Source organism: Prinia subflava, chromosome Z (assembly GCF_021018805.1).
Source record: "Prinia subflava isolate CZ2003 ecotype Zambia chromosome Z, Cam_Psub_1.2, whole genome shotgun sequence".
NCBI classification, from domain to species: domain Eukaryota; kingdom Metazoa; phylum Chordata; class Aves; order Passeriformes; family Cisticolidae; genus Prinia; species Prinia subflava.
In genome coordinates this window covers 99,050,551-99,065,774 of record NC_086283.1, presented here as the reverse complement: position 1 = coordinate 99,065,774, position 15,224 = coordinate 99,050,551, and the positions used below count along the sequence as shown (strand labels likewise).

General features: G+C 44.3%; 1 protein-coding gene across 1 annotated transcript; it reads left to right on the top strand.

Moving 5' to 3' along the window:
- Positions 1 to 2,913: 2,913 nt before the first annotated feature.
- TMEM174 (transmembrane protein 174) lies at positions 2,914 to 11,713 on the top strand. The gene is made up of 2 exons (XM_063423320.1): positions 2,914 to 6,554; positions 8,078 to 11,713. The coding sequence occupies exons 1-2, from the start codon at positions 5,932 to 5,934 to the stop codon at positions 8,178 to 8,180; spliced, it is 726 nt and encodes a 241-aa protein (XP_063279390.1). The 5' UTR covers positions 2,914 to 5,931; the 3' UTR covers positions 8,181 to 11,713.
- Positions 11,714 to 15,224: the final 3,511 nt, after the last annotated feature.

Here is a 15,224-nt window from a genome sequence, read left to right as displayed (position 1 = left end):
CTGGGGATAGTTAATAGGCTAACAGTTTAACTGTGGTAATGACTGGTTTCAGGGGGATTATTCTGCTGTTTTATATCATCATGTATGGATTATACATGGAGTGCTTATTGTGTGAGAGGGAGCACCAGAAAGAAATGGTGTCTTCAAGGTGCAGGCATTACTTTTCAGCAGATGCAGAAGAGGCAGTTTTGTGGAAACCTATGCAACATATCTTGAACTGGCACAGCACCTGACAGACCCTTTCAAAACTACAATCCTCTCAGCTCTTCCATCCTGCTGCAACTCCAGGGTAGTGGTAGTGGCCTGCCTTCAGGATGGAGGTTCTAATTCTATTTTGTGTGTGTTTGCACCTGTTCCCAGACTGAAGGATTACCTTGTAGTAGGTAAAGATAATCAAGAGGAACCCAGTTGCTGCTGGTCTTCAACATTTTACAACTTGCTCTGAATGCTGTTTGAGAAAAACAGACCGGATTCTGTGCCCAGAAAAGTGGCAGGGCTACACTTTCTACTTGCTCCAGCCTGGTGAATTTGCCAACATTAAAACTTTTTGCAAGAGTGATCTCTGAGTTGTTCAGCTGAGTCTCTGAACACCTGTGTGCTTTGGGAGCTCAGTTACACTTCCACTTCTCATCTACCCTGCTGAATTAAGAACTTTAATTCCCTCCTGTGCCTAGGGAAAGGTGTTTGCCTTGTGTGGTCTTTCTGTGAACCTGCCTCTCACCTGCTGACTGCTTTAGAGAAATGTTCAGGAGCTCCTGCATTTGCCATTTATTTCCACTTCTGTGTTGTTCCCTCAGTTATGCTAGGACAGCTCTTTGTGCAGCCACACAAAAACAAACCAGCCAGCGAGGGAGGTATATTTAGCCAGCCATAGAGCTGAGGGGCTTATGCACACAGAGTAATGAGCAAATGTGGCACAGAGGGGGATTTAGTAGGTAGGAGGTGATTAAACTGGCATGACTCAGCCATGGGAAATGTCTGTGTGAAGAAAGGGAATCCACAAAAGCCAGTAGGCATTTTGTCCTCTTTTCTCTCAAATGTTTTTTACCTAGTGAGTTTTTCAAGGGTGTTTCTCCTTATATGCAATCTGCAATACAAGCTATAGTTTGCCATCTTTATGATTGTTTTTTAAGCTTTTGCTTCTACTGTTTAAACAGTGGGGCCCACTGCCATGCATGATTCATGCATACAAAGCTTTGCACACGTCTAAGGAGCCTGTTTCTCTCTCAATTTATCCTTCTGTTATATAACAAGAACAGAAGCTGGGGTATTTTACTGGAAAGATCCCATGCAACAAAACCCATGTTAACTTTATGCTGTTGTTCAGAACACTCATTTTCTGAAAAGGCTAAATATCAAAACATGTTTAAACAACTCTGGAAATATTTCATTGTCTTAAAAAAAACCCCAAAAAAAGCAGTTGCATCTGGTGGTGAAATGAAAGAGGATCAGCCTTTTCTGCTGCCTTCAATTTGCTGAGCCAGTTGTTCCCAAAATGTACCCCAAGAGACCAGACAAATCAAGCAGAATATGTTAACTCACGTGAATTCTCTGCAACAGAGATATAATCTTGTTTTCCTTCAAGGTTATTGTGTTTTGGTCATCTACTGCAGAGTGTTCAGTGTGGGTGACTTTATTTCTAAAAATTCAGTCTTCACAGCATCCATGGTTCAGAAAGCTGCTGACCTGACTTCAAACTCAGCATCTGAGTTTCCTGGGAAGGTTAGGTGTTATCATTGAAAACAAGGCTTGAAACCAGAATTTCTCTCTATAATTTTGAAAAGGTGCTTCGGAAACTCAGTTTACAGCTGTACTAGCATCTTCTATTTTTGACTTAGGAAATCATTACTTGAAAATTCAGTGGATGTGCTGGGTGCATCTCCATAAACTGCTCAGCACTGAAGTAGTTAACACATAGCCAGTGCAACAGTATTTGCTTACTGTGTTGCTGAAATCTGGGTGCAGCAAGGTCAGAAAATGTGAGTAAGAGGCTCACAAGTCTGCCCTCACCACTGAGGGCTACCACTGGGTAAATGGCATTAGAGGGAGGAATTTTTGATGTGGGGAGTAGGAGTGAAATGTCTGTATTAGAAAGGAAGCAACACCTTGTAAAACTATAAAAGTAGCTTAAAATAATACAGAATAGCATTTTTATTGAGGAAGTGAGATACTTTACTGTCTCACTAATGGTGCTATAACCCTCTTTCTGCCCTAAGGTTAGCTTAAGTGTTTGACATACAAATGTTAGGGAGCAAATCAGGTTGGTTACTGATTCACACTTACTTAAACAGGCAAAGTGGGAGGTAAGGGTTGCCTGCCCTCTCTAAGTGAAGTTAAGGTCTCTCTTGCTGCCTGTGCTGACATTGCTCTGCTTCTAACTGCAACACTGCAATCCTTTGCACGTGAGAGGAATTCACAAAAATATGGATGAATGCCTTTTCTCTAGGAAAAGTCTTTCTTCATCAACAACCGCTAAAAAATGAACAGTTCACTCATCTGAAAAACTGAGATTGCACGGGTCTTTGCAATGTTGCTGTGTTTTCTTGGTAGCAGCACTTGCTGGATTGCACCCACCCCACCTTTGTCCTTTGTGGTTTGTGTTGCTGTATCCATTTATCCCTTTTCCATCCTATCTCTTCAGAGTCATGACTTGTAGTGCCAATACTTCCACATTTCTGCAGTGAACATGCCAGACTTCATCTGGAGGATCAGTGCTCCTCCCTCTATTGTACATGCATGCATCTCAACCATTAGGCATGGAAAAATCTTCATTTAGGTGTGCCTGCACACAGGACAGCATTCTCCAGAGCTTATAAAGCCACCTTGCTGGTAAGTGCAGTTGTGGACAGCTGGCTGAAGCTGCTCCTCACAATTTATTTATGCTTTGAGGCTGGCAGTGCAGTGGTTCAGGGGTGAAAGGCCCGTTCACAGTGGTTCTTCATGTGCTGCTCTTACACGTGTAATTCATGTTTTCCACTAAAGAGGCCATCTGCAGTTACACATGGGGAGAGGTCCCACTAACTCAAACCATTGGCTCCTTAATCTCTCTACATTATGGAGAGATAATTTGTACTTTCTCATTTTAAAGCTAATCAATGTGCAATACCATGTGTTGTGCAGCTTCTCTGGCGTGTCCTTTGACTAAGTCCCTGCTTACATAACTGGCATGTAAGAAAATAAAACCATCCTACAACAGGCTGATGATGTGAGCAACTGTAAAAATAGGTAACATAGGGAGAAGAAAAAGGGGTTAAGTGATGGCTGCCAGTGTTCTCTAGGATGACTCTTCAAACAGGTTAGAGAGCTGAGGAGGTACCAAGCACCTGCTTCCAGCAGCAAGCACTGAGGGGAAGCCTGAACTGGTAATAGAAAATTAGGTGGAGGAACAGAAAGCAAAGTGGTGCTTGTGTTCAAGGGTAAGGTCTGAAGCAGGTGAGAACAAAACTGTATTGAGCTATGAAAACTGCACTCCTTCTGGAAAACCTCACTCCAACCCATTTGCCTTGGTTTCACAAAACTCTTTTGCTTGGGAGTCATGCCAGGTAAAAGGGATGTATTTAGTAAATCAGCATTTTTAAGTGAGTCCCCAGAACACAAACTGGCAAAGGAAAGCACTGCTCTTAAAAAAATCAGTGAGACCCAGTAATCTCTTAACACCTTGACAGCTGCCTGACTGCAGCTTTACCACTCTCTGGGCCAATAATTGCAGAAATATGGGGAGGCATAGAGGAAAGTCTCTTCCAGAGAGGGGACAGTTTACAGGGAAAGGACTAATTTTAATGTAGATCCTAGCACACCAAATGGAGAGTGTTTTCCTTCCTGTTTTAAAAGTTCAAGTGGCATGTACTTTGGAAAGAAAAAAAGAAGCCTGTGTTCTCCAGCTCTACTGTGCACTTGCTCAACAATCATGAAATTGTGTCCTAGACCAGAGGCAAAGAGATGTGGAATGGCACAACACCCAACTTGGAAAATTCAGATTCCAGACAGGATCTGAGGACAATTCCATGGGATTGAAGATGTACTCCAGCATGATCCCATTGCAAATAGCAGTTGCAGAGTTCTTGATTGAATGAAAGCAGCAAGGTGACACTACATCTGTACAAACTATTAGCTAGACAGCTACTATAATATAGTGCTGCTTTTAAAAGGATGTTGGAAAGCCTGAAATATTCAGCAGTGGCAAGGATGACTCATGGTATGGAAAAACCTGTAAAGAGCAGTAACAGCTCATTCCATTAAGTTTAACAAATGTAAGGTTAATGGTGGCTTAGACTTTGGCTATAATTGCCAATGCAAGGACAGTTTATCTGGTATTTCAGCACTTTCTAGTTTAGTTGTCATCATAAAAAGCCACTGCATTGCAAGACTGATCTCTTTGCTCAAGAGGTGCAGAGAATCCTGACCAGACTTGGTGTTGTGGGAAAGGTTTGAGTGTATTTGTCAGAAAATTTGTTGACACCCTGGGTAGAGGGGGGTGACTTAATAATGCTGAGTTTGGAATCTTTGCAGCTGTTTTTTTAAGGAATCCAGCACTAATATTCCTCAAGGGCTAAAAAATAAGAAAGACATTTGCAATTGCATTCAGCATCAGTTCCCAAGGTGCCAAATTTGGTGAATAGCCCTTTCCAGGAGAGAGCTGTTGTAACACAGTGTGATGTGAATGCACAGTAGACTAGAGGCACTTTTACTGGCTTTGAAGGAGCAGTCTGAAAGGTAAATTTTCTACTTCTAGAGCTATTTTTAATCTTTTAAATCTCAGGATAAGCTTGCTTCCCCAGAGCTGCTGGTAGCAGGAAATAGCATTATGTGTTCTACTGTCCAAGCAGTAATCAATGTCCTGTGTAGCACCCTGCCATGCTAGTTGGAGATTTTTCCTCCTTGAGGAATTACACAAAGACATTCTAGCAGAACCCTTCAGCAGCAATTACTTTAGTCTGAAACTGTTAGGAAACAGGAAATTTCAGAAGTCAAGGATCTGTCTTGACTTATATGAGACATGAGTTCAGCAGAACAATTCATTGTGATATGAGGAAGTATCCTAGGTACCCGTGAGTACAGGATAAGATTCCTAACTCTGTCCAGTTTAGCATTACAGATATTTTCTCATTCCTGCAGTGATGTGCTATTCAGGGTATCTGGGCATTATTCTCTATAAACCCTAAAACCCAGAACAAAAAATGTCCAGAATTAAGGGGAAAATATGGAGTAATTATGCTACCTGCAACCAGCTGGAGAGCTTTGGCTGTCTGGAAATAACAGATTTCTCCCACAGCTCTCCCAGGCTTTTCAGCACTCACCATCCTGTTGCCACTTAGGCAACACCTGCTCACCTAGGGATTGCCCCAGAAAAATATCAGAAAGCCTACTTTGGTATTTTTTTAGACAATGAACTGCAAAATGAGCTGCAACAGAGGTCCAGGCATGACTATAAAGGTCACACTTCAGAGCACAGAAAACCATTCCTAGCAATGGCCACGTGGAATTTTCCTGCCGAAAGTGGAGCAGGAAGTGGAGAGCAAGGATCTCCTCACTGCTGTTGACTAAACATGTGCTTCCCATATGTTGGATGCATCAGCTAGCTGGGGCCAAGGGAAAGCTGCAATAGCCCCAGCTTCCTTTTTCTGCTATCCAGAATGAGCACAGTATCAGGGGTGTCAAATTAAACAAGAAGAAACTCAGAGAGACAGGCAGGGGTGAATGCATTTCAGAAGTGATGGTGATAACTCCAGAAATCTTTAGTGGTGGCTTCAGGCTTCACTTCCCAGACCTTTGTTCTTCCAAGCAAAGTTTATTCTTTCAAATCATGGACTCTGTTAACCATACACACACAAAGTTCTTGAATAACTAACCTGAACCTTCGACTTTAAATGCTCTGCCAAGTCCTTTTCAAGCCCCCTTTCTCTGGAAGGAGAAGATACATTCTACTCAGTAATGGAGCAGAGCAACAACAATGTAGAAGATTTCTCCTTGAATGTCTTTTCTGTCACTCCTCGTCAGCCAAGCAGATCTGATGCCCTGGTGTCAGACGGGGATAAAGCTGGCACCACTCTGCTCTTTTCAGGTGTGTTTTTGGGGCTGGTGGGGATCACCTTCACCGTGATGGGATGGATAAAATACGACGGCATCACTCACCTGGAGTGGACTCAGTTACTGGGGCCCATCCTGCTCTCTGTCGGGGTGACTTTTATCCTGATCGCCGTCTGTAAATTTAACATGCTGACCTGCAAGCCCTGTAAGGAGAGGGAGGAGAGCGCGTCAGAGCCCGAGCAGGCTGCGAGCGGGCAGTCCTTTGTCTTCACGGGCATTAACCAGCCCATCACCTTCCACGGTGCCACGGTGGTCCAGTACATCCCGCCGCCCTACCCATCCCCGGAGGGCGCTGCCGGCTGCCTCCACCCCGTGCTCGGCTGCTGCTCCGCTGCTGCCCCCGGCACCTCGCCGGTCCTGGCTGCGGCTTCTCCTCGCTTCTGCCCTGCCTACGTCCTGGACAACCTGGCTTTTACCGGAGAGGAGAACTACGCTGCCTATCCTGCAGAGGATCCCAGGAGTCAGAGGTACACCTTCTGAAATGCCTTCGTGTGTCTGGCTTCTGAATATTTTAAGTACTAAGTGTGGTTTTGTAAGAAACTACAGCTAGTCCAGAGTATTATCCTTCTCAAACTTTTTTTTTTCTTTGTCTTTATTAGGAATTCCTTTTGAGTGAGGAAACATACTTTTCCTGAAAAGTTTATTTAAAATCAGTTATAAATGCCTTCCAACCTTCTGTCAACTAAATCTCTTGTTATTTTTTAAGATATATGTGCTCCTGTTTGTGGAGGTTTTCTTATGTTTATCTTACCACCTTTAGATTATTATATGTATGATGCCAAGGTGTTTTTTCTGCCTTTTGTTTTATATACCTTTTATATAATTTTTATGTATCCTCAGTACTCCTAGCATGCATACTTACAATTCCTTAAGTCTGATAACTTTGCATAGCCCTGCTATTCTGTTAGGCCAGGAGACCAAACATCCCAAAGGCCTCGTAGCAGGAGGCTGGAGAACCCTACACTGCCTTGGGAAACCCAGGTCCTCTCCAGAACATACCCTGTAAACTGGAGATGTGTCCATCCAGGGGGAATTCCTCAAAAGGGGAATGTCACACCATCAATCCACGCCTCCCACGGGGGCATCCTTGTTAGACATGATAATCTGTAAGGTCTGTAAATTGTGTATGGTGTGGGAAAGCTTGATAGAAGCTTTACATTATATGTATTTGTCTGTGAACTTTCTATCAAGCTTTAAGAATTCTCTACAAATCCATTTCCCACAACTTGTGACCCATCATGGATGGGCATTTCAGCACATACCACCTTGGCCAAACAGGGCACCCAAAGGATCCTCCTCAAATACTGAGGTGAAACCCCTGATCCCTTAGCCCTGTCTGGCTCTCAGCTTTTGAAGACCAGGAAAAGGCATCATGTGGAGCCAGAGGCTTCCACTCAAACACCCAAGTCAGCACACAAACAGCATTTCTGCAGCAATGCAGGAATCAGTCTGGTACCAGAGGCTCTCCCTGCTGAATATGCCTGGACACAACATGCTGCTCTCCCACTGTAACAACCTTCCAGCTCTTCCTCTTTCCTAGTTTTGAGGCATAAACAATATTGCTGATGTTGCACAGCAGTGTGGAGCTGCTCAAGTTGTACACAAAGTAATTTTATATAGTTCTTTCCTCTAAGGAAAGATGTTCTAATTATAGGAATTACTCATAGTTATATCCTTTCTACAACACAAGTAGCAGTTAGTTCATTTATCAAGGTCTTTTTTAAAAACTGCTGACTGACCCATTGTCCTCAGCAATATGGGTGACAGGCATAGGCAAGGTGAAGGAAAAGGTCACCTGCTGGCATGTCTAAATTTTATGAAAAAACACAGCAAGCAGCTGAATCTCAGTATAACTTGATCTCATAGCACTTTCTCAAGAAGCCAGGGAGTACTTTTCACAGACAAGGCTGGGAGGATGAAACACTGAAATTACTTGCATGCTCTGTGTTTGGCAAATTCTTTTTGCATCTGCTCCCCTTCCTCTTTTCAGGTCAGAGGACAGTTCTGATGAACCAGAAGGACTCCTGGAAGACTGTGCCTGTAATAACTTGTCACCTCCACGTTATGAGGAAATATACCCTTTGTCTTCATGAAATCATCATGGACAAGAGACAACAATCCTAAGAGATGACAACAAGAATCCCAAAAAATCTTTTCTTTCAAACACTTGTGTTTGTGGGCAAGATCTTGGTATTTGTACCAAGTTCAGTTCAGTATCACTGAAGATACTTAACTGATCCATTTCTTTTTCTCTGTCAAAATTTGTTAGCCCTTTGCAATGCAGCATAATAGCAGAGCTATTAATTATTTAATAGCAAAACTATTAATAGCAAAGCTATTAAACTTGGGGATCTAAATCCATATTAGGATTCTTCAACAAGAAGCTTGATTTTCAGGCTTGCTGAAACCAGTGTAAACTGTGAATGCACAAGATGTTTGTGGAAAATTGTGATTGCTCCTAGATATTCAGCATATTTAGAAAATACTTGATTTTTTTTTCTTGATGTATTTTCATTCTTGATTGCTTGGGGAACTTCCAAAGTGCTCAAGTGTCTAATCCATGAAACTGTATTTTATATCTTAATTTTGTGTGATTCTTTAGAAGAGCTTACTCATTCATAAGTCCAATCTACAGATTAGATTTCCTTAGCTTGCTTTACCTGGACAAACCAGTCCTGTTGCATAACCCAGTCCTGTAGGTGTATTTTTAGAGCATCCTGCTTGAACCACAGAAGAGAGAAAACAAATAGTGACTTCTGCCCATTTTTACACAGATCTCTAAGTCATCCTGCATGCATGAAATTCAGTTCCCTTCTCTGCCTGATGGGAGGCAATGCACAGTCTCCCACCAGGAGTCCTAATAACTATGAGGTTAATGTCTCTAAAGAAAATGACATTTTTTGAAGCCTCAGCAGAGATGTGTGATCCCACCACTGTTCAGGACTTTGACAATCAGAGCTGCTGCACCCCCACTCTGTGGGAGGGCTGTGGGGAAACCCCTCTGAGGTCCCTTCCTGTTTGAATGTGGGTCTTGGGCACACAGCCCAGGCTGCAGGTTGGCCCCAGAATATCTAGACAACTGCGGTAAAATTCCTTGCTCAAGTACAGCTTGGTTCCATGCCTTGAATCCACAATGATTTGAGATTGGCTCATTTGATTAGAGAATGGTGTTGCTGAACACCAAGACTCTGGGTTTGATCCCTGTATGGGCCACTTAAGGTTTGGACTTGATGATCCTTGTCAGTCCTTCCAATTAACAATATTCCGCTATTCTGTGAAATGTATTTACAGCTGTATTTAACAAAAGATAAAGTGTATTAGCTCTGAAATTTTGCAATCCAGACTGAAGATCCCAAAATCTTTGCTCCGGAGCTTTTTAAACCCCAGAGCAGTGACAGTGCTGAGTCCCTACTTTTTTATTTTGTTTTTCTACATCTGTTTCAGATCCTGCTTTTGAATGTACCTAGAAGTGGGATAGAGTTGGACAAGCCAGTATTTCCCAATGATGAAGGGGAAACCCATTAGGTTTGCTTATCTCCCTCAGAGAGCTCAAACCAAAAGCTGCTCTCAGCTCTCACCTGCACAGGTCAGTGTCTGAAGTGGCCAAGCTGTGCAGTGCTGGTGTGGCTCAGTCTCCTGGCCTGGCACAGCACAGCTAAAAGCAGGTGTCCATTGTGGACTGCATCAGCTTTCTCTGACTTGTCAGTGCAGCTGTCTGGGCTCTTGCCAGGTTTCACCCACCTGTGACTGAGCTCCTTCCTGGGGCTGGAGGAGGCTGACATTTGAGCACAGACAATTGCAAACCAACCTGATGTAGATGACAGCTGGAGGTCTCAGAGTTTCTATGCAGCTCCTCCAGCAATCAGGAGACACAGCTCTGGATGGAGATGTGCATTCAGAGCATTGCCCAGCTGCATGGACCTGCACAACTCACTGTCCTGCACACTCAGAGGTTGCCAAGAAATAAAGCATTTGGGGGGAGGCACAAAACAATCTCTGTGCTCTGCAGTGATGGACAAGACACTGACAGAAGTCATATTTGGGACACACCATTTAAACAGACTCAAAGCTGGATTAGCAACTGCAGCAGCAGCTGCTGAACAGTGACTGCAAGCTTTGTGTGAGGTTTTTCTCATTAGAGAAATATGGGACACGCTGTTTCCCAGCAGTGGTGGCCTGGTGTTAGCAGGTAGTTGGAGAAGGGGAGGCATGCTGTGTTCAGCATGATCCCGATGGGATTGAGCAAGAGAACAGAGGATCTAAAAATAAATGCTAGTTTCTCTTATGGAAGTGTCTTGCTCCTTTTCTGGAATTTGCACAGAGGTGAACTCATCTTCCCTCCACAGCAGGAAGCTGGATGGTCCCAAATCCCCAGTTAGTTCCACATGGACAGAGCCCTGCACTTAGCACTTAGTTCTGCTGACTCCAGCAAGCACTGCAGTAGCACAGAGGTCAGGCTTGATGGATCCAATTGCAGGACTAGGGTCAGAATTTCTGCCCAGTCACCCTCCCCCACAACAAGAAAATTCCTGCAGTCAAACACCACAGATTTTTCCTGCTCTTCCCTCCTCCCTGCCCCCATCCCCCTGGCATAAGTTTCGTGTGTTAATAGTATCTTTATTTTTATTACATCAAATAATACTGGCAGAGTAAATGAAGAAAACTCAGAGGGTTGTGCTGTGGACTCTGTTGATTTTAAAGTTTACTTCTAGCAACACTATATTCATTGAAAAGAGTTGGAAGGGTCTTGGACTTCTCTTTAAAGAGAAGATTGAATATTTAGTTTAAATAACTACATACTGAATTTGTCTTGACCCAGCAGATGAATTCTGGCTGAAATCTTGTGGGAGTCTTCTCACACTCAACAGATATTTGAGAAGCTCCAGGGTGGTGACATTTCCTTGCTGTATTGAGTGATGATCATCAATTTTAAGAACAGAGACAAGTTCCATAAAGGCTTTTTCTTCCTTCTCTTCCTTCTCTTCATTCCACCTTCTACTTTCATCCTTTTTTTTTTCCATTTTGACAGTCTTTTTAACTTCAGGATTTGTGGGGGTTGCTGGGGGTGCGTGTGTTGTCTTTGTTTGTTTGAATTTTGGAAATTTTGTTAGTTTGTTCTTACTGTGATATAAGCATCACATGGATTCACTTCTTAGCATTAAGAATTCTTTCTGCCCAGTGATGAGTTAAAGAACAAACCTCTTCAGCCAAGTCTTCAGCCACGGTGAACTGTCACAGCCCTTCTGGATTATACTGATGTAACCCCACAAAGCACCTGAAAGACTGTGTTTGAGATTTTGCTCAATCCATTTTTAATTTAGGATGGTGCTCTTTAAGCAGCATTGCATTCCTCCACATTGCCTTCAATACTAGTGCAGACCTGCAGAAAATATTGGGGATTTAACAGTTTATAATATGTCTTTTATTCTAGTCATAGTGATCAAATGTTGTATGTATTGTCAGCTATGTAACCCTGCATGAATTCTTGGGATTTTTCCCAATATAACTATATTTATAAGAATTTGGTCATAAACTGGTTGACATATGAAATCAGTAGAGGCATGTTTATTGATGTGAAACTGAGCATCACCTATTCATTTCAGTAAAAACTCTGCACAGAAGTTCCCTGAGATCAAGGAGCTATTTCCAGACATTGAAAGCCGCGTGGTGCAGCGTGCGAATTTCTTCTCAGATTAAATCCGAAATCTGCATTTTAACGCGGGGGCTGCCGTGTCTGCGGTCAGTACGGGGATACACCAGGCACGGTTCGGTTCTCTGTGCTTCGGCAGCACTTTCCTTCCCCCAGCAGCCCAATTTCCCCAGCTGCTGCCGCCCCTACACCCGTGCTCCGCGCCGGGGATGCTCCGCGCACGGGCGGGCGCGCTGGAATCCTCCCAAGGGCTATTCTAAAATTGAATCGGGATTTAGGAAATCTGGGTCTCGGGGAGGAAAAAAAAAAACAAAAAAAAAAAAACCAAAAAAACCTGTAAGTAGGGCTCGTTCCTCTCCAGAGAGCCCCAGTGACGCACACGGCAGGGGAGGGTGCTGCAGCCCCCATGCCGCCTGCAGCCCCAGCCCCCGCTCCCTCGGGGCCGTGTCCCGGCTGGGGACAGGGCCCAGGGGCTCCCCCCGGGCCGGAGCGGGGTTTGCCCGGCTGTCCCGCAGAGCAGAGGGCGGCGGAGGGGATGGAGATGCCGTGCCGGCCCTGCGGCAGCTCCGCTGGCGCCCCGGTCCCCTCCTCTGCTCGCCCGCCCGAGTTAAAGCCGTGCGGGTTTAGGGAGATCTGTCCCCCCACTGACCCGACGGGTGTCCGAAGTGCAGAGCCGGCAGTCTGTAAGCTCGTTCCCCAAAAGCCGAAGCCTTTGTGCTTTGCTACCAATACTAAAGATGCCGCTGAAAAGTATCCTGTGCGCTCTCACAGCCGGGAGTTGGCTCATTCAAGAGAAAATATGCTCGTGGTGACAGACCCAGTGAAATGGGCGAAGCACAGGGTACCCATCCCCGCTCTCACGGCAGGACTGGGGACATCTGGGAGGGCTGCACAGAGGGGTGGGCGCTGCACAGTGCACTCACATGCACCCCCGTCTCCTGCTCCTCACCGCCGTGACCTAATGGGACAGGCTTCTGTCTGCATGATGGAGCAGGGGGAGTCCGAGGGTCATTAGCACAGAACTAGGGCATGCTGTTTGTACACAGCACCTACGGTAGTCTGTGCCTGCTGCAAGTGTCATTATTGGCTCCACTTTAGCTGTCAGGGCGGATAGACATCAACGGGACGTGCTGAACGGCGCCGCCGCTGCTGCCCCATCCCCGGTGTGAGTCCGTGTGTCTGTCCGGGGCTTACAGCACAGCCAGGTGTGTCCCATGGGATGTGCCTGCATTGGCTGAGCAGCGCTGCTCGGCGGGAGAGGGTCCGAAAGGGAAAGAGCAGGCGCAGGGAGCCTGGTGACCATGTGCACTGCACCTTGGAGAGGCTGATATCAGACTTAATCCTGTGGACTTGGTGCTGATTAGCAGTTGGAACACGCATTGTTCTCCTATGGTGCATTTTCTGGCACAGCTTCGTCCAACAGAAATTATTCATCTCACACTTGTGATGTGGTGTGGCCTCACAAAGCAGGGGAAGAGTGCAGGGAGTCTCTTCAACAGAACCTGGTGTAGAGGCACGTGTTGCCCTGCAGACATGGGATGACTTGCAGCAGCTGCAGGAGTTGCACGTTGTAGAGCAGGGAGGTTTCTCTCAGCTTCCTGAGAGCAGTGAGCTCGTGGGAGAGCCTTTCCCAGCACTGACAGAGCTTACTTTGAGAGATCCCACAGTGCAGGCTCAACACCTCCAAAGGTACATCTAAATTAGACTCCAAAGGGAGTCTAATTCTGAGATGTACCAGGCTTGTGCCTTCCTGAACAATAATTGCAAAGTGATGAAGAAGTTTTCCCAGGGGGAACAGGAAAAATTACTGCCTAGCTCTTGTGGCCTTGTACCTCATTCCTTATGTGATAGCAGCACAGGGTCAAGGGTAAATCAGCAATGGCATGATTGTTTGTATCTGTGTCGTGTGTGGCATCTCTAATGAGCAATTGATTATATCTACACACGCTATTTAGCAAACACCAAGGGACATGATCTGGCAGAGTAGCTGCTGTGCTTCTCTCATAAAACCCTGGGATAAGACTATTTCCTGTTTGGGTTATATCATGTCAGGTTTTATTTTGTTTGTTTGTTTTTGCAGATGAGCCATCACTCTTCGTGTAAGATGTTGTGTTTGCTTCTTTGGGAGCAGGGCGTGCTGTTTAACAGCCCTGGATGGATGACCCGATAATTTCGTGTTTTGCATAGCTGCAGCGTCCTCTTTACTTACAGTTCAGCGAGTTCAGCTTAGCTCTGAGGTGAAGCTTCATGCTCTGTCAGCCAAAGACATACCTAAAGAAATACAGAGCAATAATGCAGTCCAAGGTCACGACTTCCAAAGCAAACAGACAAACAAGGAATCAAAAACGCAAAATGAAGAGGTGTACGTTTTAAACTCCTAACCGTGAAACTGCCGGTGGCTTCTGTATTAATGTGCAGTGCTTGGGGTTCTCTTCTTGTTTTTCTGCTGCTCTGCAACCCAAACCCAGCCATGGCACTCAGGGCAGCATTGACTTGTCACATTGCCTTTTGTCCCCAGGCACCTGCCACACATCCCTGTAGTCAGCTCTGCCTCGCAGAGGGGGCTGGAAAAAGCTGGCAGTCTGGGAAGGCTGTGATTTGCACCTCTTTGCTATTTTTGTTTGTCACCACTCGTTTTTCACCAGTTAACATGCCACCCTCTGGATTTACGTACAGCAGGACCACAGTTGCCACAGCACCTGTGTCATGAAAACTGTTTCATTATCTTTTTGGAAAAACACATGCATTAGATAACTATTTGGCTTAAATCCTCTGCTTAAACCCTCTTAAGGGAGGGAAGAAAATGAACTAAGACTTCAGCAAAAATTAATCTCTTCTGAACTCTAGAGGTGCTGTAGGATTCTTTTTTTTGCCACAAAACAGCAGTTCCCTGCAAAATCTTTCATGAAAATGTACAGAAAGAGACAAATTATTGTAAATATACATATATAATCCATCAATCCTGTGATTGATCTGACTTACTTTGATAAAATATTAAGAGAAGACAAACATTATTTTTCCTGTATTCAGTTCAAATAAGGCATTATTCTTATTCTTATTCTTATTTTATTCTTATTCTTATTCTTATTCTTATTCTTATTCTTATTCTTATTCTTATTCTTATTCTTATTCTTATTCTTATTCTTATTCTTATTTTCTTATTCTTATTCTTATTCTTATTCTTATTCTTATTCTTATTCTTATTCTTATTCTTATTCTTATTCTTATTCTTATTCTTATTCTTATTCTTATTCTTATTCTTATTCTTATTCTTATTCTTATTCCTATTCTTATTCCTATTCTTATTCTTATTCTATACTACTTCCCCAGATTTTGCTTTCAAATCAGAGGTACTCGAGTGTTTTGCAAAGTGCCAACTCCACCACTCCAGAGCTTTCTATGTTGTTTTGTCCCTGTGCAGACTGACAGGTGTTTTATCCTCCTGCCCTCCACACTGACTGGGCAGGGACAGATCAGGACACCTGCA

Bases quoted from the DNA above. Each gene is read 5' to 3' on its own strand.
- TMEM174 (XM_063423320.1), top strand. From the start codon at position 5,932: ATGGAGCAGAGCAACAACAATGTAGAAGATTTCTCCTTGAATGTCTTT. The intron at 6,555-8,077 runs GTACACCTTCTG...TCCTCTTTTCAG, and splicing joins GAGGATCCCAGGAGTCAGAG to GTCAGAGGACAGTTCTGATG.